General features: G+C 37.6%; 1 protein-coding gene across 9 annotated transcripts in view; it reads right to left on the bottom strand.

Moving 5' to 3' along the window:
- Window positions 1–25,372, bottom strand: part of ATP8B4 (ATPase phospholipid transporting 8B4 (putative)) — a 255,262-nt gene that overhangs the window by 198,730 nt on the left and 31,160 nt on the right. For 8 of the 9 annotated variants that reach the window (XM_042942064.1, XM_042942063.1, XM_042942076.1 and 5 more), the window contains one exon: window positions 6,760–6,818. In XM_042942064.1, coding sequence (XP_042797998.1) covers window positions 6,760–6,818 — 59 coding nt within the window. Of the gene's footprint in view, window positions 1–6,759; window positions 6,819–8,078; window positions 8,081–15,710; window positions 15,722–25,372 lie in introns of those variants that run through there. The other variant, XM_042942075.1, reaches the window with a different exon arrangement.

Genomic DNA, 25,372 nt, shown 5'->3' with positions numbered 1-25,372 from the left:
TCAAAAACTCACAAGCCATATCGCACAATTAGGATTTAGCATTATCTTTTCCTTATTACCTGTTATCAAGTTTGTTCTCATGGGTTAGTCTTCTCTTCTTGAGTAGATCGTATATGCTCAGGTAGAAAACAGAATATATAGCCCCTGTTTTAGCAAACCCCGTAGCAGGCAACACATTGCCATTCTAAGCAGATAAGGCCTTGTAGCATGCACTTTGGGGCCCACTAAAAATAGCCTGCTCGTCTTTTTCCTCATTTTTTTAAATTTAAGTATAGTTGACACACCATGTTACATTAGCTTCAGGAGTACAGCACAGTGATTTGGCAAGTCTGTACATTATGCGATGCTTACCACAGTGAAGCTCCCATCTGTCACCATACAATGCTATTACAATGCCATTGACCAAATTCCCTAGGCAATACTTTTCATCTCTGTGACTTACTCATTTCATACCAGTTTCCTTGTGTATGTTTATCCCTTCAAGCTTTTTTTTTAATTTGTTTTAATCTTTATTTATTTTTGAGAGAGAGACAGACAGAGTGTGAGTCAGGACGGGCAGAGAGGGAGACACAGAATCTGAAGCAGGCTCCAGGCTCTGAGCTGTCAGCACAGAGCCCGACGCAGGGCTCGAACTCATTAACTCAGAGATCATGACTGAGCTGAAGTCAGACACTTAACTGACTGAGCCACGCAGGTGCCCTATATCCCTTTGAGCTTTACATTCTTTTTGCACACTGCCTCAAATCTTTGAAAAGTAAATAACTCAACAAACACACGTTTTTAGACTTAGAGTGGGCACATTGTGTATATATTGAATTTTGAATATCATTTTTATTTCTATAAAAAAGGGGACAGTGGACGTTCAATTCACCCACACACACAGGAACATGAAGTTTTACTGAGGTCTACAGAGGTCCAGTAACCTCATTCAAGCTCACATACCCAGAATAATGGTGAACCAACCACATTTTTCTACTCCACTCTCAACCACCTATTCTAAGAGAAAAGAGAAGTAGAAACATATAAACCCTGTATAAATGGATGAAGAAAATAGAAACTGTTTTGAAGGGAGTCTTGGTGATGTCACTGTAGCACTAACTGCTGAGTCAGCCAAATTGCCACACTCTTTGGAAAACCCCAAATGTCATTGTTCTAAGCACAAAAATCACAAGACCAACAGCAAATTCCATCCAACAACCATGATATCAACAAGACATTTTAAGATTTTAGGAATAAATCAAGATATCAGAATTGCAATTTTTGGATGCAAGACTTTCTTTATAAGCATGCAAAATGATTTGGTTACATTTTCACCAACTATATAAGCTTGTGTACACTTCCTAAACAGGATATTTTAGCTCAAGAAAAAAAAATCCTTTAGAAACTTCGCGTCTACATTTGTGCATAAAAGGCATTCGGATATTAAATGTGCAGCTTTACTGAAGTTTCTGAGTTTGACGCAAGACAGTTGCATCACTCAAATGAGTTCATACCCCTTCTCAATTCTGTTAAAGTTCCAGAGAATTGAATGAGGATGGTGTATGCCTACGTGGAAAAGGGAGAGAGTAAGAACCAGTAGGAATACCAACGTTTTCCAACATCATTTATTTTTAAACAAAATCAGAAAGTAACCATAATTAATCTAACGCTTTTTCTGACATTTCTTGACATCAACACATATTAATACGACTACAACGGTTTTCACAACTTCTACTATTCACTTTGAACTTCTTTTAATAGGGATAACGAGTCTGGATATTTGGCTGGCTTTACCAAGTTTTCTAACATTTTTAACATTAACATATTTTAATACAACAACTGTTTTCCTTACTTGCATTATTCATTCCTATTATTAACCAGGAAAACTTTGAACTCCTTTCTAATGAGAATAATAATTCTAGCACTTGGCTGGCTCTCCCTAGAGTCTCCAATCCTACTTTGCTGTACACATCTTGGCAGTCCAAAATCCCTCTTGTAATTTTATGTTTTCTACCTTCCAGTTTTCACAATCTCATGTCTAATTTACCAATTAATTTCACCTAGAATCATTAACCTTGTCTCTTGTTAATGTTCTAAACCCTTTAGCTCTTAAAAGCACTTTTGATCATTTTTTAAGCCTGTGTTATGTCCTATAATGTGCTTTGAAGCTTTAGGCTTTGTTGACAAATTAAGGTTCTCTAGGTATTGAAATATCTTCCTTCAGCCTTCAAAGAGAAACATTTGCTCAGCCAGGCTTAGTGCTTATGGAAATCACACCATTTATCTGAGCTTTGTGTAAATTTTTCTCCCAAGTGCTCATTTACAAATGCTAAGAGTAAGATTTAAGGTCATTCTTAGACTCACATTTGTAAAATTTTGTATCTCCTTTATCTGTCTTTGTCCCCAGAGTATAAATATTTTACAAATAGGTATATGAGGGAAGGAGAGAGGATTTGGAAGATTTTGTCCTTTTGTTGGTGCTGTTTGTTTTTCAGGTTGGTCAGAAGAGCACTATGGTATCATGGGAAAAATAGGCTTTGGAATCTGGCCAATCTGAATTAGAATTCCAGCTGTGCCACCTATTAGTTCTGGAAATGGAGATCCACTTCATCTGGCTGGGTTTTGTGGATGATCAGCAATGTACAAAGCCCCTGGACACCAAGCTATAAGAATGGGAGCCACTACCTAGCTGTGCAACCTTGAGCAAGTCACTTGAGTGAGATCTCCATGCCTCAATGTTTTTACACACAAAAGTGAGGTGATAAAAGATAATAAATATGCTCTTATTCATTGAACTGTGGCTAAGTTCAGTAAGTTTAGTATAGTAGAGTGCTTAGAGCCACACTTTTCACATGGTAAGCGCTATGTGTGTGTGAGCTATTACTATTGTCACTATTTTTATTGCTATTACTATCACAGTTGGTCATGTATCTACCTGTCAATATCCATGCTGAGAGTGTCAGGAAAATTTCCTTAAGTCGCCAAATGCTTTGCACAGAGTAGGTAATCAATAAATATCTCATTGAATTATTATCATTTACACAGAGCTTATTTGGTGGGACAGGGTGGGGGTCTCTACCACCGCAATCTTTATACTTTAGTCTTCTTGCTGTCGCTGCATTTGTTTCTCTACTACTGCATCAGCAGCAACTTCTATACCTTTAGTATCACAGATTTGCTAATTTGGGGGGTGATACTTGCTACCAAAGTTTTACGACTTTAGCCCATTTTTCAGTATCTTCCTAGCATTGTTATTATCAATATCTTACTTTATTTAATGCTTATAGGAAATCTGTAATTTATTGTGAATACTTGCCCACCACCAAGTTAGATTTGAGACAAAGTCCATATAAAATATTTAGTGCAGGTCCTGGTACATGGCAACTATGAGATATGTATGTATGTATACATGTATGCTAGTCTTACTATTGTCAAGTATTTTATATAAATTATCTCATTAAATCTTTAATAAATAATCCTATGAGGGGCACCTGGGTGGCTCAGTGGATTGAGCATCCTAGTCTTGATTTCAGCTCAGGTCATGATCCCAGGGTCACGGGATGGAGCCCTATATCTGGCTCCACACTGAGCATGGTACCTGTTTAAGATTCTCTTTCTTTCTCTCTCCTCCTTCTGCCCCTCTCCCCTGCTTGCACTCTAATTAAAAACAATAGTCTTATGAGGAAAATTCCTTATTTCACATATGAAATAACTGATGTTCAGAGAAATAAACAAATTGAGATCACAAGTTAGCAAATGAGAGAAAGCATTCAAACCATGGCCTATCTTATCCTAAAAACACTCTTTACACTACATTTGGGTGGGACTTCACCAGTTCTCCCTTTTTCTTTTTCAGAAATAGTTTCAGTTTATTCCCATCTCCTTTTCAGCCTTTAAGTGGGAATACTGCTTTTCCAATTATAAGCATTCTCCTCCCTAAGATCTACAGAGGTCTCTTCAAATCCTTTTCCATTTGGGGCAATATCCTTCAAAGCGAGGTTGAGCAAAAAGTCCCAGGCTTTCATCGTTCTTACAAACATATTCCATATAATAAGTAGTTTAAAAGCCTTAATATCAGGCTGAATCTGTGTGAATCTGAATATCAGGCTGAATCAGATTCAGATCCCATCTCTACACAGACTAGCTCATAGGGTCATTGTGTGTTACTCTACTTCAATCCTTACATTAACTGAAATAAGTACTTGTATCATCCCCAATTTGTACCTGAATAGATGGGCTGAGAATGGTCCCACAGTTCACTGTATGGTCAGCCATCCTGTTCGGAGTTCCCAAATCAAGCTGTGTACAGTGGGGACCCACGCCCATTTTAGGTGGGCCTGGCTCATCCTCTCTGAGCCACAGTAGTGATTGATAGACTAGGGATACCTGTGCTCATCTCTCCTCTGCAGCTTCCCTCTCTCAACTCTTGTCCTTCTTGGTTTCTCCAGCTCCTAATGAGTTTTGTTCTTTCCTTGGAAGGTTTTAACTCAGAGACTGAGCTGCCTTATTTGATACGCTACAGTCATAGAATATTGTTCTACTGTTTTGTTGTTGTTAGGAAGCCCAAGAGAACACAGAGCTGTAGCCACACATCTAAGTGCTTTTGTTCATTAGCATGCAAGCTCAAGAGAAAACCATCTCTGTGTCATTAGTGTGATATTACTCTTAAAAGATCTGAAACAATCATGGCAAAAATTGTTAACATCTATTTAATCTGGGTAGTGGGCACACAGGTGTCATTGTTTCCTATACTGTTCCATAAGTTTGAAATATTTCATAAATTAAGTAAAAATAGCTGTAAGTAGAAAAAACTATCATCTCACAAAAGGCAAATAAAATATGGCTTTCCTAATAGAGTTACTACTCACAGAATGAAAATACTTGCTACACACTGGAAAACAAGTAAATACTGAAATGCATAATTACTTCACAGTGGATTACTTATTACTGTTTTCCCCAAGGGTTTTTTTTAATTTTTTTATTTATTTTTGAGACAGAGACAGAGAGAGAGAGATAGAGAGCACAAGCAGAAGAGGGGTAGAGAGAGAGAGACAGAGAATCTGAAGCCAGCTCCAAGCTCTGAGCTATCAGCACAGAGCCCGACATGGGGCTCAAACTCATGAACCACAAGACCATGACCTGAGCCAAAGTCAGAGCTTAACCAACTGAGCCACCCAGGTGTGTCCACAAGGTCTTAAAATATACACATGTCTACTCTTCTGATTTGAGGTTTGATGGTTAAGGCTTTCAGGAGTCATCCTCTACAGTTAAAGGACTAGCTATAGAATGGATGTAAAGGTATGGAGCCAAGTTTGGTGATGACCAGAGGTGCCAAATAACTAGACGTCAAGAAGCCAGAGAGAGTGACATAAATCACCAATAGGAGGGAAAGTGGATGATGGGCAGTGAGGAGGGCACCTGTTGGGATGAGCACTGGGTGTTGTATGGAAACCAATTTGACAATAAATTTCGTATTAAAAAATAATAATAAATAAATAAATAAACATTAAAAAAATTTTTTTAAATCACCAATAGGAATTAAAGCCTCATTCTCTCAGGCTAAGCAACATGTTCATCAGCCTCCTGAGAAGGATTCCTTCTCTCAAAGGCAGACTTATGTTAACCAAACTTACAAGACTGATGAATAAAATCAGGGTGCAAATATATTATTTTACAATGAGAACTCTGTCATAGAGCCAGTGTACTGATTCCGTGTAGAACAACTGCCACTGGACAACAAAATATAATTACACGATTCGTACAGCATGAGAAAAGTGCAGTTGTTAGCTACCTTTGTTGAATATTTAATAGTACCAAGCTTAGCCCAACGCATCCATCTCCATATATGGGAAAAACCTACCAATAAGAACAAAATGCTAAAAATTATCCATTGTGCAAAACTCTGTCTTCTGGCTAGTGCCTAAATAAGCAATGCCAAATATTGCCCTGCCTTCATAGTTATCAAAACCCTCTTTGAATTGAGACCTTCCTTCATGAAAGGTGTTGCTGCACTCAATCTTATAGGCCAAATGTCACCTACAAAATCACTTCTACCAATTATCTTTCTTAGAGCTTATAAAAGACTCCATGTAACAACTTAGGTTGAATCATAGATAGATGAGAAGATCTTTATGAGGTCCTATCTTGTAATGCATGAAGTTGTTCATCAATGTATCCAAAGTTCCTAGAGCAGTGCTAGTGACTTAACAGACAATAAATATTTCTAACATAAGTGAAAAAAATCCTCTTGAAAAACATTTTTTTCAAGTAGTTCAGTACAAGCTTAAAGCCTGCACATTTTAACTAATCATTTCCACTTCTCATTTGATAAACACAATCATTCCAGACTTCAGAACTTTGTCCTACACATACTTTCCCACACTGAGCCTGAGCTAGAGAAAATCCCCCAAAAGCCATTCATCACCCATCAGCCAATACCATCACTTCTATCACTATTACCACAGAGGCCTATTTATTCTAGTGGCCCTATGTATTCTTGTGGCCAAATAGACACCAAAATTAACTATCAATTCGTGAGAAAGAAATTTTGTCTTCTTCCTATACCAAAGAACATACCAACCACTCTTATGGCATGACAAAAATAAGTGTATAAACGTTACTAAAACCTGTATTCATGGAAACATATAGCACCTTGAAACTAAAATGGGCCAAAACAAAGAAAGTTTTTGGTGAAGTTGTAAAGTTCGAGAAGGCATAAATCCAACTCTTCTTAAGGTAAAACTCATCCCAGCATGCATGTGCCATGTATGTTTTACTCACTGCGTACTGGAACTTTTCATTATGTTCACGGTCATTGGCTTTCACTATCCGTTCTACTTCTAAAGAGAAGGAGAAATCAGGTATGAAATTAAATTTTTGACCCAAAGAAACATATAACTCATTAAACTAACATCACTTAGGTTACTTTGATTGTAGTCAAGGTTGCAAGAATTCTTTCCTTTGAAATTTGAAGGGCATTGGTTTTTTCCAGCCTAAATGTTGGAACATGTGTTGGAAAGTCCCAAAATGGAAAGCTGAAATTTGTCTCATTGTAATTCTGATGCCAGCCATAAAACAAAACATTATGTGTCTCCAATTTCTACATCCCTTTAGCTCCACAAAGACCCTTTCTCTTAACTCCGAGTAGTTCCTAAAGGAGAATGCTGTTGAAAGTCAAATGCCACACTGAGATTTTTTTTTCTTTTTTTTTTTGCTACCAAGTCACAAAATACTGTAGAGCCAAACAAAACCATACTGAAGTGGCCATGGAGGTCACTGACCTTCTGGTCACTGAGCAAAAATGATTTTTTTTTTTTTTGAGAGAAAGAGAGTGCATGATCAGGGGAGAGAGACAGAGAATCCCAAACAGGCTCCATGTTGTGAGCCCAGAACCCAACGCAGGGCTCAGACCCACGAACCATGAGAGTTGGGTGCTTAACTGACTGAACCACCCAGGCATATTCAGAGGAACTGCACATCATCAGGAGACTGAGACTTGCCCTTTGCTGGAAGTAGCCAAAATATCTTCTGGGGAAAAAAAATGCAAACACCAGTACAAATAAAAAAATAAAATAAAATAAAACAACAAACTCAAAGATTATGATGGTGCAGAAATTAAAATTTGCACTGGCAAAGGAAAAACAGTGCACCACCAGTAGAGCATGTTTTTGTAGTAAAAGTAGCAAGTTCTTGCTCCATTTAACTAAATTCAGAGTTGACAAAAGGGTGATGATGGACTAATGAAAGCTATGGAATGGAGACCAGCAAAATGAACACCAGATGTCAATGCAGAACATTCAAGATAAGTAACTTCACCATTTCACCTGGGACCCCCTTAATCCCACAGCTCTCCACCTGGGTAAGTGACAGGTGGTAAAAACTACAGGGATAGTAATAAGAGTCTGAGTTTGGAGAAGGTACTTAACCACAGAGATAAAGGAGACTGGAGGGTGGAAAGTAACTTAGAGGCATCTATTAGGGATGGGGGAAGGAAGAGCAAGGGGAAAGCAAAGAGAGGAAGAGCTGAAAGTAGAATTAAGGTGACAAAGATGAGGGAAATGAAGAGAAGTGGGGAGGAAGAAAGGCACCTATTTTATCACCACTACCCTCCCTAGGCCAGGTACCACGATTTGTAAGAACTGACAACTTTTTCCCCAAAGTCCAAGAGGAATCTGTCTCTACAGCCCCATTGGCTCAAGTCTCAAAATATGATGCTATGTTTATATCTGAAGACTGCTTCTGACAAATGACACCCTGTCTTTGGTTATGGTTGATTCTCTACCTTTTGTGAAAGGTCTGTTTGACATCCACCTACATGGCTTTCTTCTTACCTATGTAATTAAGTCAGTTCCCTGTGACTATTCCTGTTTTCAAGGCTAGCTCACCTAGTTTTTGATAATAACAATAACAATATTGGACTGATGTCCACAGCTGATGACACCTGAGTGGGCTTGTCCCTAACATATGTAACTCTGAAATCCTGAATTCACCAGGAGGCAACCTCTTAACCAATCATCCCCTGCAGGAAACATTTCAAACCCTGGCTATCAAAGCATCATCCTATCCTTCTTATTGCTTCCCTAACAAAGAGCAAAAATATCAAAGCCCAAAATGGTATTTTGGAGGGTGAGGGGACTTAAAGCTTAAAAAGCTGGATGATTTGTTTAAACATCCCTACCTTCACCCAGGCATGGTAAAACGGCTGACAGGAAAACACTGGATGTTATTAGGAGGATGAAAGTTAACCTGGCCCACCTGGCATCCTGCTTGTAAGTTAAATATTAACTTTAGCTGTAAGTCAAAAATTAGATATGCTAATTTGTACATTAATTGCCTTTAGTTGACCTCACACACATTCAGATGGTCATCATTTTTAAATTTCACACTATAAGGAGCACATCCAGGGATAGAATTCTATAGTTATGCACCTGATTTTAGTCACTCCAAACACCAGAATCTTGGCTCCTGTCCAGTGTCTCCCTGTAACCACCCTCCCCAAGGACTGAGAATAGCCCTTTACCCAAGGGGCCAGAAGAGTAATTTCTGCGCTAGGAAAGTTTGAATGTTCTTCTCCGTGTCCACGAGAACTTGGACTTGCTCTTGCTCTTGTCCCGTGAGATTTTGTTAGAGCCAGGAAGTCTTCTTTTGGCTTCTAAATCATTATTATTAAATCTTTATCTTTGCTTCTGTACTTCTACTAAGTACTATCTTTCTGAACCGAGTCTTTATGAATAAACTCTGGCATCCTATTTTCCATCCCTTCACTAAGCTCTACAAAATCCCAGCTTTGGTTCTACATCCCTATAGCTTTGTGCCTTTAACCTAACTCTGCTAGGCCAAGAACTGACATTCTTTCATGTGCTATGACCGTGGGTGAGGGGATGTAAACCTCTCTTGGCAATATGTCACATTATGTAAGAGGAAGCTGAAAATTAATCCTCAATAAACAACTCCCAATCATTGTTCAGAGGTTCAATGACTTAATGCCCAATATTCCATAGGCATTTCAGGAACCTTCCAGCTGTGAGAATACTAAAAGAAAAGTACCCACTAGGAGATGAATGATTTACTAGGATAAGCTCACTGCTACATAACCATTATCACTGAACTTTTGTGGTTCCAAAAAGGTGTAAAGTGATACAGAAGGATGTATAAAATATAATGAGCCAGCATATGTTAAACTGCAGTTCAAAGAGCTTCCAGGTAAAGATAGCCAACTAAATATGTCCTTCTATCACTCTTCCCACTCAGGCCTCACTGAAATAGCAGCAATAGGTCTTTTTTTTCTTTTTTTTTTCTTTTTTGAAGAATAAAAATGTAACAGTTTTAGAAAACAAGTGGAGGCTAGAAGGGGTTCAAAATTTTAAAAATTCCCAGTGAAGCCCCAAAGAAGTTCCAAATTCAGTCAATAAATACAAAGGTCGAAAATGTGTTATACATAGGGTGACAGTCCCAGTTTATGCCCATTGTCTTGGCAAAGTAACTAATAGGATCACCGTTCACTCTCAAAAGTGTCCTGGTTTGGAAGATAAATTATCTGTTCAGTCTAGTTTTTGAGCATCACCAGAACATTAAAGAAAAATTGAGCTAGGTGGGCCCCTCACTCACACCCTCCAACTTTGCCCACTAACGAGAGTAGGCAACATGCCTGGGAAGGAAACCAAGAGTGGGTGTTCAGACCTAAGAGAAGCAGCTCTGAACCTCCACATCAGCTACAGGAGACTCAGGTCCTAGTAAACCCTGCCTTACAAAGGCAGCTGTGGGATTTGCCAGACTATGGACTGAATGCCTGTGACCCCAGAAAATTCACATGTTGAAACATTCCTAATGTGATGGTATTTGAGGGTCTTTGGGAGGTGGTTAGATTATGAGGGTAGAGCCCTCATGAATGGGATTAGTGATCTTATAAACAAGGCCCCAGAGAGTCCCTTGCCCCTTGCATCCTATGAGGACATGGCAAGAACACAGCCATCTGTGAACCAGGAAGCAGGCTCTCACCAGACACCAAAACCACGGGCACCTTGATCTTGGACTTCCCAAGCCTCCAGACCATGATAAATAAATTTCTGTTGTTTGTAAACAACCCAGTCTATGGCATTCTACTATCGTAGCCAGAACAAACTGACACATGCAGAAAAACCTCCCTGGGAGCTGGCTACATCACCAACCCTCCAATTTAGAGAAGAGGGCTGGCAGGGGGAAAGGGTTTTACAACTGCCCTCATGTATCTAGTTAGTCCTTCATTTGTAAACACAAACCAGCAACCGTAAGTCACCAGACATCTGAGAAAAAATCAATAGCACAAAAGGGAAGGACGCAAGAGGAAGAGATAATGCTAAAAACAGGTGGGGAAAATGTTTTTTATGCTAATTAGTAGCTTGAAAATATTCAAGAAGACATAGCACCCATGAAGCAAAAACAAGCTGATAGGAATAAAGATAGCAGAAAATAAGAAAGAGTTCCTGGAAATTAAAAATTATTTAATGGGAAACTGTATAGTAGGATAGACAGAATGAAAAATAAACTGAAGAAAACTCTTCAAATATATAGTAAAATTACAAAGAGGAGGAAGATGTGCAAAGAACACTTAGGAGAAGAGAACATAAACAATGGATAAGTAGAAATAATCAACTAAGCAGAAGAAAATTTCCCTGCACCAGTCTAAGATATAACTCTTCAAAGAGGATGAATGAAAATGGAGGGACAGATATGCAAAAAATTTTGAGCTCCAAAGACAAATAGAAAATATTTTAAAATTTCAGAGGAGGAAAAAAAATGGCTAGCCCTTATAGACACAAGAATCAGACTAACATGAAATTTCTCATCAATAACAAGGATAGAAGACATTAGAGTGATGCCTTCTAGCTTTAAGGAAAAATATGTTTGAGCTTAGAATTCTACACCCAGCCAAATAATCAAGTGTGAAGGGGCAATAAGAACACTTTCTGACATACAAGTGTTTATGTACAAATACATCTCCAAAATAACTCAAGAATGTACAAAAGGAAAATAGTTTAAGTATTAAAAATAAAGCCAAGTGAGAGAAGATATAGAAGCAAGGATGATAATCAACTATAGTGAAGAAGGAAAATAAAACTGACATGATCACCCACATACCTGTCCTAAGTGGGCCACAAATTCACAGAAAAAGGAAAAGCTGGTCTATTTCCATTTATTTCACTGCCTATATGGTAAAAATAAACCAGTTATTCAGGAAAAGTACAATTATATATTAGTTCTTGGCTCAAACAATAATATCTCTAACAAATCCTCATAAAGAAGTCATTGTTTGATACAAAGAACATAAAATGAGTTTTTTAGAGCTGTATTTTGTAACAATTGCAGGCATGTCCTCCTTCCAAACACAATTCAGAGGGCCAAATACTAGGGTCTCTGTACTCAGTGTCTACTGAGCTGATGAAATTCAGGAATGTATTTTAGGATATTTATATGAATAGATAAACTACATGTCCCTCCAGAAATCATCCTAAACATATTTCTCTCCACTGCACTTAGCTACATGCTAAATGACTATGTGTTTCAGACTGAAATTCTTGAAAAATACCTGAAGAACTACTGTGCTGTTACTAGCTGAGTACAGATTCTTAAGACCCAAAATCAAGCTGGTAAAAGTGTAGCATCCTTTTGTGACAGCTGAGGAGCCTAACAAAGACGTTTGCCTACATAGGAAGCTATCCTTCATCATTTCAGCAAGCAAAGAGAAAAGCCATTAGCAGAGGCAGAATTATCTTAGACACCTGTTTTGAATCTGCTTCAGAATACAGAAACATAGGTATAGAAAAAAAAAGGTAATTAAACCTGTGAAGTCCTACTTCATATAAGATAAAGGAAATAGCCTTCACTCTCCAAAACTCATAAAGGCCAGTATAATCTGATGCCTGTCTCATTCAAATAAAGAATCAATGAAGTAGTCATAGAATCCTTATCTTTGAGCCATTGCTTCCCGTTACCTTATCCAAGAGAACTAAATAAGGATACAGCATTCACTCTGTGAAGTGGTCATTTATAAATCAGTTAAATGTTAGGAAACATTTACCAAAAATGTTTTACCAATTACCTCAATTTCAAAATAATTGCCCTGCAGTCTACCCCATGCCTCCCTGAAATAATTATCTGATTGGGCAGATTATAGGTTTCAGATAGTAAAACTATACCCACTTATGTATGTGCATAGGCTTGTCTTTCCATTTGGAAGGAAAAGATGCACCAGTTATCTGATCACTAAAACACAAGCTTAAAAGATGAGAAGGACATAACACAACCCTGCTGGAAATTTTTAACCCTGCTGGAAATTGTTCTTTGTCACCAAGACTGTGGGGACGCATAAAAATGAGTTTCCTAACAGTGCCTTGGATCTTTAAGCCAGAGGCCTGAGATCTTCTACCAACTGTGTGTGTGAGCATGTTTTAAGTCATGACTTCTCCTTATCTGTGGTTCCTCAGAAAAATAATGCCACTTTGTGTTGCTTTCTTTCTAAAAAAAAAAAAAAAAAAAAAGCGAATAGGTGAGAAAAAGAAATCATCCAAGCTTAGCTAGTCAGTCTTAAAGTTGCTTACATTATTATTTCTTAAGAGGATCTGAAGTAACATCCAGATATTCTTAATGAAAACAGGCAAATGCCTCTTGATTCTTCCCCAGGTTGTTGGAGGCAACACCTAACTCCTAATCTAGGCTCTTTTCCCTCATATTCTATTAAGTTATAAAGGATTCAACTTCTGGGGTGCCTGGGTGGCTCAGTCAGTTAAGCGTCTGACTTTGGCTCAGGTCATGATCTCACAGCTTGTGGGTTCGAGCCCCACATCAGACTGTGCTGACAGCTCAGAGCCTGAAGCCTGCTTCAGATTCTGTGTCTCCCTCTCTCTGCCCTTCCCCACTCACGCTCTCTCTCTCCTTCAAAAATAAATAAACATTAAAAAAAAACACACACACACAAAAAAAAAAAAAACAGAGAGATTCAACTTCCACTTCTAGCAGGCAGGAGAAGACATTCATTTAAGCCTTTTTCTCCCCCTTAGTTTGTCTATGAACAATGCCTAATATATTAGTATTTAAGACTAGTTAGTGAAAGCAGGAGCTCTGTTAAAAGACCAAGAGTAAGGGGGAAGATTTAGAATGCTTCCATTTGACCCATAAGCGATCACAGCAACTACAAATTCCTAATTAGTGAACACAATGGTCTTTCTTCAATTAACTCCAGAGCATTTTGTCCTTCACCAAATGTGGTTTGGGACACAATCTTCAGGCAATTGGCTTTAGATCCCCAAAAATATGAAATGATGAAGCACCACAAAAAAATTGGGGTCTCTGTACAAAACCCTGATGACAGGAACTGATACTTCCTCAACAAGGTTGGTCCCAATCCAAAAGCTGAAGAATGTCTCCAAACATTGAGTGTCGCTTGGGGCTTGGGGTTGTTGTTGGTTTTTTGGGTTGGGCCAGAAGTCTCAGAAAAATGCCCTCAAGCTAAATCAATAACTTAAGCTTTTCCTTTCTGAATTTTCTTTCATTCTTCACAATCTGGTTTGTGTGGTTGGGAGCCAAAGCAATTCATTAAAGACATGAGGAAAGAACAATAAGTGGGGAGAGCATTAAAGAAAAGAGTTCCCCACCCTCCAAGATTTCCTGATTTGACTCCAAAAGCACATTCTGATACAATTGAAAAATATGTGCCCTAAATTGGGGTTTCCTATTGAAACCCAGTGGTGACCTGCGGCTGCTGGGACTTATTGACATTTGAACAGCAAACTTAAGAGAATTGAGGCAAAAAAAGAAAAATCTTCCCACAATTTTTTTTTTTATTCTTGTCCTCACAAAAGAGCTTGGAAACAGAGTTAGGGGATTCAAACAAATACTAAAAGGCCTTGGGTTTGTTTTCCTCTTGGCTGAGCCAACTTGCTCATCAGGTCCAGATATTTGGAAAATTTGATTTATTGGAAGCTCTATTCCTCCCATGGCTTACTTATAGCTTCACAAAAAAATATAAAAAAATTTAACCAATTCATTCTTCTTCCACCATTACATGAATTGTATTACACAAGTTACAAGTAAAAATTGACACATCTTCATGTGAGCCCATGGTACATTGCTTTCTCTAAGTACAGATTCACAACTGGAGATTTAACAATTATTACAACATAACAGCTAACATATTGAGCACTGGTAAAAGCTAGATACTTTATGAACTATTTTGCATGCATTATTTCATTATTCTTCAAAACAATGTTACTAGGTACATGCTATTATTAATTCCACTTTACAAGTGAGGTAAACAAAGGCCCAGCAAGAGTATGCAGTACAGTCAGTATTCAAACACTGAGCTGCCTTTCTTGTCAAAGCTGTTTGGAAGAGATTCTGAGTATAAGAAGATGGCAGATGATACTGTTCAGAGCTGGCTGGGAAACCACAAATGGCCATGTGACTACACCCAGAGGTCAAGGAGAGGAAGATGAGAACTCTCTCAGTGAATGCCTTGCTGCAGAGTATACTTCAAACACACACTCCCTCCCAATTAACCTTGCAGCCCTGTGACCTCCTCCATTCTACTGCTTCTAGGCTTCTCTCTGCTTCCTGGTGGAGGCCAACCTCAAGAACCTACCTGCCTTCTCCTTGGAGCCTTTGGGCAGCCCTTGCTGAGAATATGCTCCCAAACTGTTGTTTGAAACTTACTGCTTTCTGTGCAACCTGTCCCATATGGGCCCAGTGCTAAACTGTTAGTTTTTATTTCCACTCTTTTACAATTTTATTATGTATAGCAAATGAAACAAATGCATTTTTATGGACTGGGCCATGGTCAAAATGTTTTCTATAAAGATGAAAAAGAGCTGTATCTTCCTACAGCATCCCCTTACACACACACACACACACAAATCAGGATCTACCCCAAGAATCAGAGGAGCCTAAATGAAGCTGAAGGACATTTAGTTTTCCCCTGTGAGACACATTCTGGCCATCCAAGGAAAGCAAGCCACCTGTCACCAAGTGAGAGGAAAGAACCCCAGGTAGAAAAGAAAGATACACAAGAAGAAAATGTAAAGATGTCTCTTATTTGTTTGGTATCTCAGGGGTTAAACAGGAAGCTGTGTTTTGCAAGGCTTATGTTTGTTACTTTCAGATGCATGGGGCCTATAAATTGGACTTCTTTAGTACTTACTGGTTTCTGTGCCTCAGATCCCTGAATCCATGTGGCAATTAAAATCTGCTGGAGCCAAAACAGTGATTTCTTCCAGAAATATTTATTGAGGTCCTTTGAGCAAGGTTCTACTGTATACAGTGAAGGAAAAGCAAGTAAGACAGCAACAGCCTTCAAAGGGTGAACATGCCCATGAATACCCACACAGCAAGGAAGCACAGGAGAGGCCCAAGGAACCATGGAAACCAGAAAAAAAAGAAAGTCAAGGCCAGATGCATAGTGAAAAGGCATCACCACCTGTCCCAAGCAGGTCTGAAGAGAACTTACGTGGCTAGATACACACTGTGGAGTATGGCAGGTTGTTTAGCCAAGCACCTTATCCAAACTGAGCTGTACTCATTTACTGGAAAGAGAAGAAATTTGGTAGAGGCAGTCTGCCACCTAAGATAAAATATGGACTTTTCAAGAGGACATCCCCAGTTCCTGCTCACTGTCCCTTCTAACAGAATAATGGACCACATGTGACAAGGCCAAAAGAAAAATTAGGAACTTTGCTTTATTTACCTATGAGTGAAGCATTCAGATACACATATTATAAAAGAGATACAATGGGACCAGAACTTTGGGCAAAAAAGAAATCTGCCCGCTTCTCACACTCCTCCCCAATCCCCCCCTCCACCCTGCCCCCATCCACACTCTGGTCCAAGTCACTCCTCCTCTCTTCTTCTACTCCTGTAATAGCCTCCCCTAGGCCCTCCCTACTTCTACCCCTGCCCCTGTAATCTATTTTCAATAGAGCAACTACAGAAATCCTTTTATAATTGTATTACTTTCTTATTGTTGTTCTAAGTAATCACCACAAACTCAGTTGCTTAAAACAACACGTTAGCTTATTAGCTCATTATTCTGTAGGCCAGAAGTCTGAAGATGGAGCTTACAGGGCTAAAATCAAGATGTTTCATAAGGACTGAGCTCCTTCTAAAAGCTCTGGGGAGAAGCTGCTCCTTGCCTTTTACAGCTTCTAGAAGCTGCTCACATTTCTTGGCTCGGGGCCACGTCACTCTGACCTGTAACTTCCACTGTCACATCTCTTTCTCTGACTCTCCTGCCTCCCTCTTACAAGGACCCTTGTGATAACAGTGGGCCTACAGTGGGTATAAACCAAGACAATCATCCCATCTCAAGATCCTTAATCACATCTCCAAAGTTTCTTTTACCATGTAAGGTAACCTATTCACAGGTTCCAAGGATTAAGACATGGACATCTTTGGCAGCATTAATATGCCTGGCACAAGAATCATCTTCTTCTGCTCAAAACGTCCAACATCCAGTGCAAGAGAAAAGTTAAGTTCTTACAATGGCCTTCAGAGCCCTGCTTGGTCTTCACATGACCATCCCGTTACCACCACCAGAAGCCCACTAACCATGAAACTAAAGAAGCTTGAGCTACAGCTCACCTCACCTGCACTTTCCATTCTCAGACCCTGGGAGTAATTCTAGAAACGTGTTTGCTCAGAAAATCTTACCATTTCCCACAGTGTGGATGGGCCTTGAAGGCATTATGCTGAGTGAAATAACTCAGACTGAGAAAGACAAATACTGTATGATCTCATTTAGATGTGGAACCTAAACAAACTCATAGAAAAACATCAGAATATTTGTGGTTATAGGGTGGGGCAGGGTGGTGGGGAGGCACTTTTGGTTATAAGTAAGTACTAGGGATGTAATGTACAACATGATGACTGTAACTAACACTGCTGGATGATATACAGTAAAGCTGTTAAGAGAGTAGATCCTGAGAGTTCTTATCACAAGAAAAATTTTCTCCCTTTATTCTTTTCTTCTTTCTTTTTATTGTCTCTACATGACAAGATGGATGTTAGCCAAGCCTACTGTGGTAATCCTTTCACAATACATGTAACTCAAACCATCATGCTGTATGTCTTAAACTTACACAGTGGTGTAAGTCAATTATTTCCTAATAAAACTGGAATAAAATTAATTTTTAATTTTTTTTGAATGTTTGTTTATTTTTGCGAGAGAGAGAGACAGAGCATGAGCAGGGGAGGGGCAGAGAGAGAGGGAGACACAGAATCTGAAGCAGGCTTCAGGCTCTGAGCTGTCAGCACAGAGCCCGACACGGGGCTCGAACTCACAAGCCATGAGATCATGACCTGAGCCAAAGTTGGACACTCAATCCACTGAGCCACCCAGGCACCCCAAAAGTAATTTTTAAATTAAAAAATAAATAAAAATAAAGGTGCAGTTTTTTTATTTTGATTTGCAAAAATAAAATATTTTAGCTACAAAGGCTAAGATCATTGTCTCTTCCAGTCTAATTTCTCCCATCATACTTTGCCTTCTGTCAGATGGCAGTAGGATCCAGATAAGAGGCTGTCAAGTTGGAAATGCATTGAGTTTGTGTTTACTGGAGCATATTGATGTGATTCACCGTCAATTCTGTACAGAGTTAAGTCAGTGGTGGTCCCCCAGGGTAGGAATGGTGCTCAGGAATACTCCTGCTTCCGTGGGGACTCACCCAGTGTCTAACATGAAGATGCAGGGCCCAAGGTCACACAGCAATATGACCGTGTCCTACAGTACCTAGCAGCAGAATTATGTGGATCATGGAGGAGACAGGTTTGCAATACAGACCCAGAAGTCAGCCTGTGCAGAATTCTTCCAGCTATCACACGTATAAAATTGTATGTGAAAGATTTCATTTTCATCAACTCCTAATCAAAATTTATCTCCTAGTAGTAGTATTAGGAATTTTCAAGTATCTAGTATTTTTGACACCATATATAATAAGCATACCATGTATTTTTTTCTATGGGATGGAATAAAATAAATTAAAATTTATTACAATTTCTGTGCTTATAGAACACAAGCCCATATGTAGCAGGACTACACATGGCAAGTACATTTGTAGCAGCTCATATATGAAGCCATCAAGCTGAAAAGCTATTCTAAACCATCATAACTTTAGCTAGAGGAAAAACTGAATTATCTTTCTAATGTTTCTATAGAAAATTATGTAATCAATAATGGTCCTATAAGAGGCAATCAAAAATAGGGGGACAAAAATATAGGAAAAAAGTACTATAAAGTTGCGTTGGACAGTGAATTAATGAAGACATTAGGTTATTTTTCTGGATTTTGTGGTATGCGTGGGATTTTCAAATTTTCAAAATTGAAAATTGTAATTTATAGGGATTTATTTTGTTACTGTAAATAAATATTCTCTATTATACCTAATTTTGTATTTTGTATTCATTTAGGCCTAAAAAAACAAAACAAAAAAACAAAAAACCTGGGTCTAGCCCTGACAACCCTCCCCATTGTTCATTCAACTCCAAACACAGTGGTCTTTGTTATTCCTTGAACACAACTAGGAACATACCCATCTCAAAGCCTTTGCACTTGCTATTCCTGCTACCTAGAATGCTTCTTCCAGATATCTACATGGCTCCTCTCTCACTTCCTTCAAATCTTTGCTCAAATAGGTCTTCCTCAATTCAGCCTTCCCTGATTACCCCTTTTAAAACTGCATCCCCCTACCTGCCTCCTTAGTGCAAGAGGCAGCATGTCAGTCTCATAAAATTGAAGCCCCTCAAATGTACAAGATAATTTACTTTGTCACTGATTTTGCTGACCAGCTTTCTTCCTCTCCCCCCACAGAAATGTAAGCTCCACATAGACCGAAGGTTTTTTTCCTTTTTAAAACCTGTTTTGTTCACAGCTGTATCTGAAACTTCTGAAATAACGTCTGGCACATAATGGATGTTCAGTAAATACTTGTGAAATGGCTGGATAGATGGATGGATAACTAAGTCAAAGAACTACCAATGTTCTGATTATCATAAGACAACAACCACCAACATAGTCAACCAAGATCATTTCAGCCAAAAGCCCTGAAACATGATGTTTTAATTAGCTTATTCATATGAAGATAAATTTACAATTCACAGTACACAATTTCAGGTAATAAGGGTACTTTTCTTTATAGAAAACACTATGTTGGGAATTACTTCATAAGCTTTAAGATTTTATTTCACCATCAAAAGAGTCCAGATTTCAAAGTTAAGCCCAGAAATAAAAATTATAATTTCCTTTAAATTAGGAAATTCTGTTTGAATTAATAGCAAACACAATATTACATGAGAATGAGGTCCACCAGGAGACTATAATTCGAATAGCACTTACACAAACTACTCAAAATAATAACTATGACAGCTACCATTCATTAAAGGCTTACCATATGCCAAATACTGACTCAAACACTGAACCAAAGAAATATCTAAGGTGTGGGTCTATGGAAGGGCTAAAAAAGCATTCTTTAAAATAAATTATTATAATTCTAAGGATAAAATTAAGGATTTTTCTTTTACAAAACCAAAGTATAACAATTAGAATATTACACACTTGGGAATGCTGAGTAATAAAGAAATGGAGAAGTGGAACAAATGCATTTATAAATATGTTCTAAACCCACTAAGTATGTATGGCATATGATTCTAAGTAGTATTTATATTTTCATTATTCCTGTAATGAAGTAGTTCACAGTAGAGTTACTTTTGTGTACATGTCATGGCTAAAGCTTAACCCTATTCTAACAGACGATACTGATTAACATATTCATTAACCATTATTTTCTTATCCAATCTCACTATTCATTTGCTTATTCCTTACTCATAGATCTTCCTGATATATTCAAATATGCACATAACTACTATAGAATAGTAATATTTAATGTAGTCTTCTGGTAAACTTATAAGACATTATTAAAAATGTGTTTTTCAGCTTCCCACTATAATGGAGTAACTTGTGTCAGGATCAACCCATCTGTTAAGAACAACTATAACAGCTTGATGAAATATACAAAATGTTGGAAAATATAGAACAACAAAATCAGACAAAACTTGAAGGGCCAAGAACCAGCAGAAAAGAACAATGTATTGATGTAAACCTGATATTCTGTACCTTTCCCCTTAAGGGATTGCTAATTCCTCAGCTTCCCAGAGGTGAGATAAGACAATAATTAAAACTCAGAATCTAGCTGGGAGGAGAAGCCTTGGTAACACTCTAGGTCTCCAGTTGACTTCTGAAGGACTGCATTCTAGGAGTAAGAACAAAAATAGACTAGACCTTATAAATACTGAAAGACAGCCTCAAAGTATTTCAGTTCATGACTAGATAATCTGTTCCTTCTCTAAGTGTGTGTGAAAAGAAAAATAAATTCTCCTTGAGGAAGATAACATTATCCAGATCCTCTATAGTTTTTTCATATGTAAGGCCTATACTTCAATAATAAATTATGAAGCATGGCAGGGGACAATAGCAAACTATTGGAAACAGAGAAAAAAGTAGAAAATAGAAACCAACCGACAGGTGATCTAGATATTAGAACTATCAGAGGTCGACTTTAAAATAATTGTGGTTAACATGTACATTAAAGTGGATGATAAAATGAATAATTTCCCTAGAAAACCAAATGGTACAATAAAAGAAACAAAAACTCAAGAATTTAAAAATATAACAATGTAAATTAAGCATTCAGTTTGAGTTTAACAGCAAATTAGACACAGCAGCAGCAAGGAATAATTGTAAACTAGTCATTAAAAATATAAAAACTAAGCATGGAAGGGAGAAAAAAGTTGAAAATATCAGCAAAAGCATAAACACATAAGATATCTGGCAAAAGGTCTACCATATGTATAACTGGACTTTCACAAACAAGAACTGAGAGAATAGGGAGTAATAACAATTTTTGATACTCAGATGAGAATTTTCCAAAACTCCAAAAGAAATCAAGCTGAAAATCTGAGAATCTCTGTGAATTCCAAACTAGATAAATATGAAGCAAACCATACCTAGGCACAGAATAATAAAAATACTGAAAAACAAAAAGACAATTTTTGAAGTAGCCAGAAGAAAAGACCTATCATCCCAACAAAAGAGTCATAAGAATATCAGCTTACTTTTTAAAAGAATGAGTGGAGGTTTGAATGTAATGGAGCAATACCTTTAAAGTGCCAGAAGAAAAGACTACCAACCTAGAGTTCTATGCCCAGTAGAAATATTCATCCAAATATAAATGCAAAATAAGGATTTTTTTCCTAATAAAAAGTGACTGAATTCGCTACCAGTAGTTCCACATTTAAAAAATAAATAAACAAAAGGAATTCTTTAGGCAAAAGGAAAATTATTCTGGACAGAATCACAGAAACGCAGGAAAATGAAGAAAAAAAACTGAAAAATTGTAGGTAAACCTAAGCAAAAAATGACCATATTGACAACAACAGACGTTATTTGTTACTGCTGTCTTGTTGATTTTAAAATATACAAAGAATTAAATACATGATATCAGTAACACAAAAAGTAGGTAAAGAGGTAAAATGTTCTAAATTCTTAAATGGCTCACAAAATGATAAAAGTACTATAAGTTAATTAAATAGATATGTTGCAATCTTAAGAATAACCACAAAAAGAATATTACGGGAATGATAAGTAACAAGCTAATAGATGCTTGGAAATGGAATAATAGAAATATTGCAAATGCAAAGGCAGGCAACAAAAAAGAGAAAAGAAATGTAGAATAACAAATAGTAAGATAATTGATTTAAACAAATATATCAGTAATTATATTAACCACAAATGAACTAAATACTTAATTTAAAAGTCAAAATTTGTCAAACTATTTTTTTTTAATGTTTATTTTTTTGAGAGAGAAAGAGAATGAGAACGAGCAGGGGACAAGCAAAGAGAATCCCAAGCAGGCTCCACGCTGTCAACACTGAGCTCTGTGCAGGGCTCTATCTAATTCACAAACCATGAGGTCATGACCTGAACCAGAAACCAGTTGGATGCTGAGGCTCCTGGGTGGCTCAGTGGGTTAAGTGTCCTACTTCAGCTCAGGTTATGATCTTGCGGTTCATGAGTCTGAGCCCCACATTGGGCTCTGTGTTGACAGCTTGGAGCTTGCTTCAGATTCTGTGACTGCCTCTCTCTCTGCCCCTCCCCCACTCGCACTCTGTCTCTGTCTCTCTCAAAAATAAATAAGACATTAAAAAAAAAAAGAGTTGGATGCTTAACCAACTGAGCCACCAAGATACCTCTGTCAAACTATTTTTTAAAAACACTATATACTGCATCTTAAATTTAAGAACATTAAAGCACTGAAAGTGAAAAGAAAAAATATATAACATGTAAACATTAATCAGAGGAAATCTGGTATCACTACATTAATCTCAGATAAAGTGGACTTTAATAGAGTAAGAATTACTGAAGACAAATAGGGACAATCCATAATAATAGAAGATTATTCTTCCAGGAATATGTAACTCTAAATTTGCATACATCTAATAATGTAACCTAGAAATATATAGAGCAAAAACTGACCAAACTAAAAGGAGAACAAGACAAATTTAAGAATAACAATACACTAAAATATGGCTGTGCTGGTTAATTTTACACTTGATCTTAGCCAAAAGGCCGAGAAGCAATTTGTGCTGGTTAATTTTAATATGTCAACTTGACTGGGCAATGGGATGCCTGGATATTTGGTCAAACATCATTCTCCATGTGTCTGTGAGGGCACTGATATGAAAAAGACCTTTAAACATTTGATGATCTTTAATGTAAAAGGCAGAATAAATATTCTGTTATTCCAAACTACAGAACAGAAAGTACACTTAACAAGGATGTGAAATTCTAGTTAACATGCAGAATTTACTGCCCAGAGAATGATGTATCTTCTAAATTACATGCCTGAACTACTATTAGAGTAAATATTCAAGGGGGGAAAAATCAGCAACACTATAGGAATAGATTGTCAGGTTGGAAGACAATGTGGACAAGATGACTGAAGATCCTTTTAATTCCCAAGTTTTATCATTCTGTACAACTTAAAGCTATATCAATAGAATTATTAGATCAAAGACAGTAGCAATTGGGAATAAAGTATAACATTAGGCAAGATGTCACGATAGGCACTGTAGATTTAAGAGTCATCTCCAAAGAAATGAGCAGAAGAAGAGGAGTACTCTGAGGAACACATTATACATAGAGAAAAGTATAGAAGACTGAACCAGGGGAAATTTCCACCACTGAGGTCCAGTGAAGGAAACAGGGTCATAGCATGCTGAGAAGCAAGAATTTCCACAAGAATCATGAAGACCAGGAAAAAAGAGCATTCAAGGAGAAAATAGCCACCACCCCCCAAACCCATTGAGAAGTGATAAAGGATGTTGTTGAGGATCAGCCCTCTTTAGATAGTCTCCAGTGACTAGTGGTTCTTTAACAGCAGCCCAACCTAGTCCACATCCTGAGTAATAAAACATCAGATTGATCAAAGCCTACACAATACCACAATTGAAAAAACTTAAGAGCAGCACACAATTTTGCAAAGTGTATGAGAGCCAGAAGACATCTCTTTTCTACACTTTCTATTTGCAACTGTGCACAGTGACTATAAAGGCAAAATTTTAAGTACATAGTGTACTCTCTATGGAGAAAAAAAGACTTCTATTTCAAAGAAATTTAAGCAAGACATAAAAATCTAGAATGTAAATAGGACTAGGAACACTAACGCTGCTCCTCCTTCTCTTCCAGGTAAAAAACTGATGAACCTATGAATGGAAAGCTCATGCCCTGAAATACTTAGGATGAGCAGCAAAGATTTAGTCTCTGGTTTAATTCTATCATCTTTTGCACAGAATTTTACTAAAGTGAAATGGAAGGAATTGGGAATTTCCCCCTCATCTCTAGTGGTACCAAATAAAATTTCCCATGTCCTATTTCCTCTGGACACCAAAATGTTATTAAAACATACAGGAAAATTCATTAGAAAATCCTAACCCCAAAGTTATGAGAGTTTTTGCAAAACCAGCACTGTTCTTAGTGTATCATTGGTTAGTACTGATTATCACTTCATTCTAATGGCCTCATTTTCAGTTAAACTAAGAAAATAGATGATTTTGAAAAAAATTTCATTTTCTTCAAATTATTATATTAAACAAAAACCAAGCTCAAACAACAACTATTACCTTCACAAGTATAACTGCAAAAGTACTTAAGAAAGAACTTTTGGATTTATCATTGTTCCATAAGGGATAAACGCAAGCAGAAATAACACTCTTTAAACACATATATTAAAATATATACATGTACTTTTATATGCATTGATACGGTGCCACCAGGTAGTTTCCATGTCTTCTTTGTCTTTATAATCAATCCTCTACCGCAGGACCAACCCACTACCTGATAAATAGTATATGATCACAATAATGCCTGAGAAGCAGGAGGATAAATTTCAACCAAAAAAAAAAACAAAAAAACCCTCCTTTGTAAGCACAAGAGATGCATTGCCTAGGGCCCACAATACTTTTAGGGACACATAAAAGTGTTTAAATTTTAATTTATTTTAAAATTAGAAGAAAAAATGAATATAGCAGTAATACATTATACTTGTCTTTATACGCACACAATTGTAAACTACAGTTTTTAATATTGTGTAGAGGAATGGGCCAACAAAATGTCAATGAAAGAAATAATGTGGGGGCGCCTGGGTGGCTCAGTCGGTTAAGCGTCCGACTTCGGCTCAGGTTATGATCTCACGGTTGGTGAGTTCAAGCCCCGCGTCGGGCTCTGTGCTGACAGCTCAGAGCCTAGAGCCTGTTTCCGATTATGTGTCTCCCTCTCTCTCTCTGACCCTCCCCCGTTCATGCTCTGTCTCTCTCTGTC

This window comes from Panthera leo, chromosome B3 (assembly GCF_018350215.1).
Source record: "Panthera leo isolate Ple1 chromosome B3, P.leo_Ple1_pat1.1, whole genome shotgun sequence".
Taxonomy (NCBI): domain Eukaryota; kingdom Metazoa; phylum Chordata; class Mammalia; order Carnivora; family Felidae; genus Panthera; species Panthera leo.
This window is presented reverse-complemented; position numbering and strand designations above follow the sequence as displayed.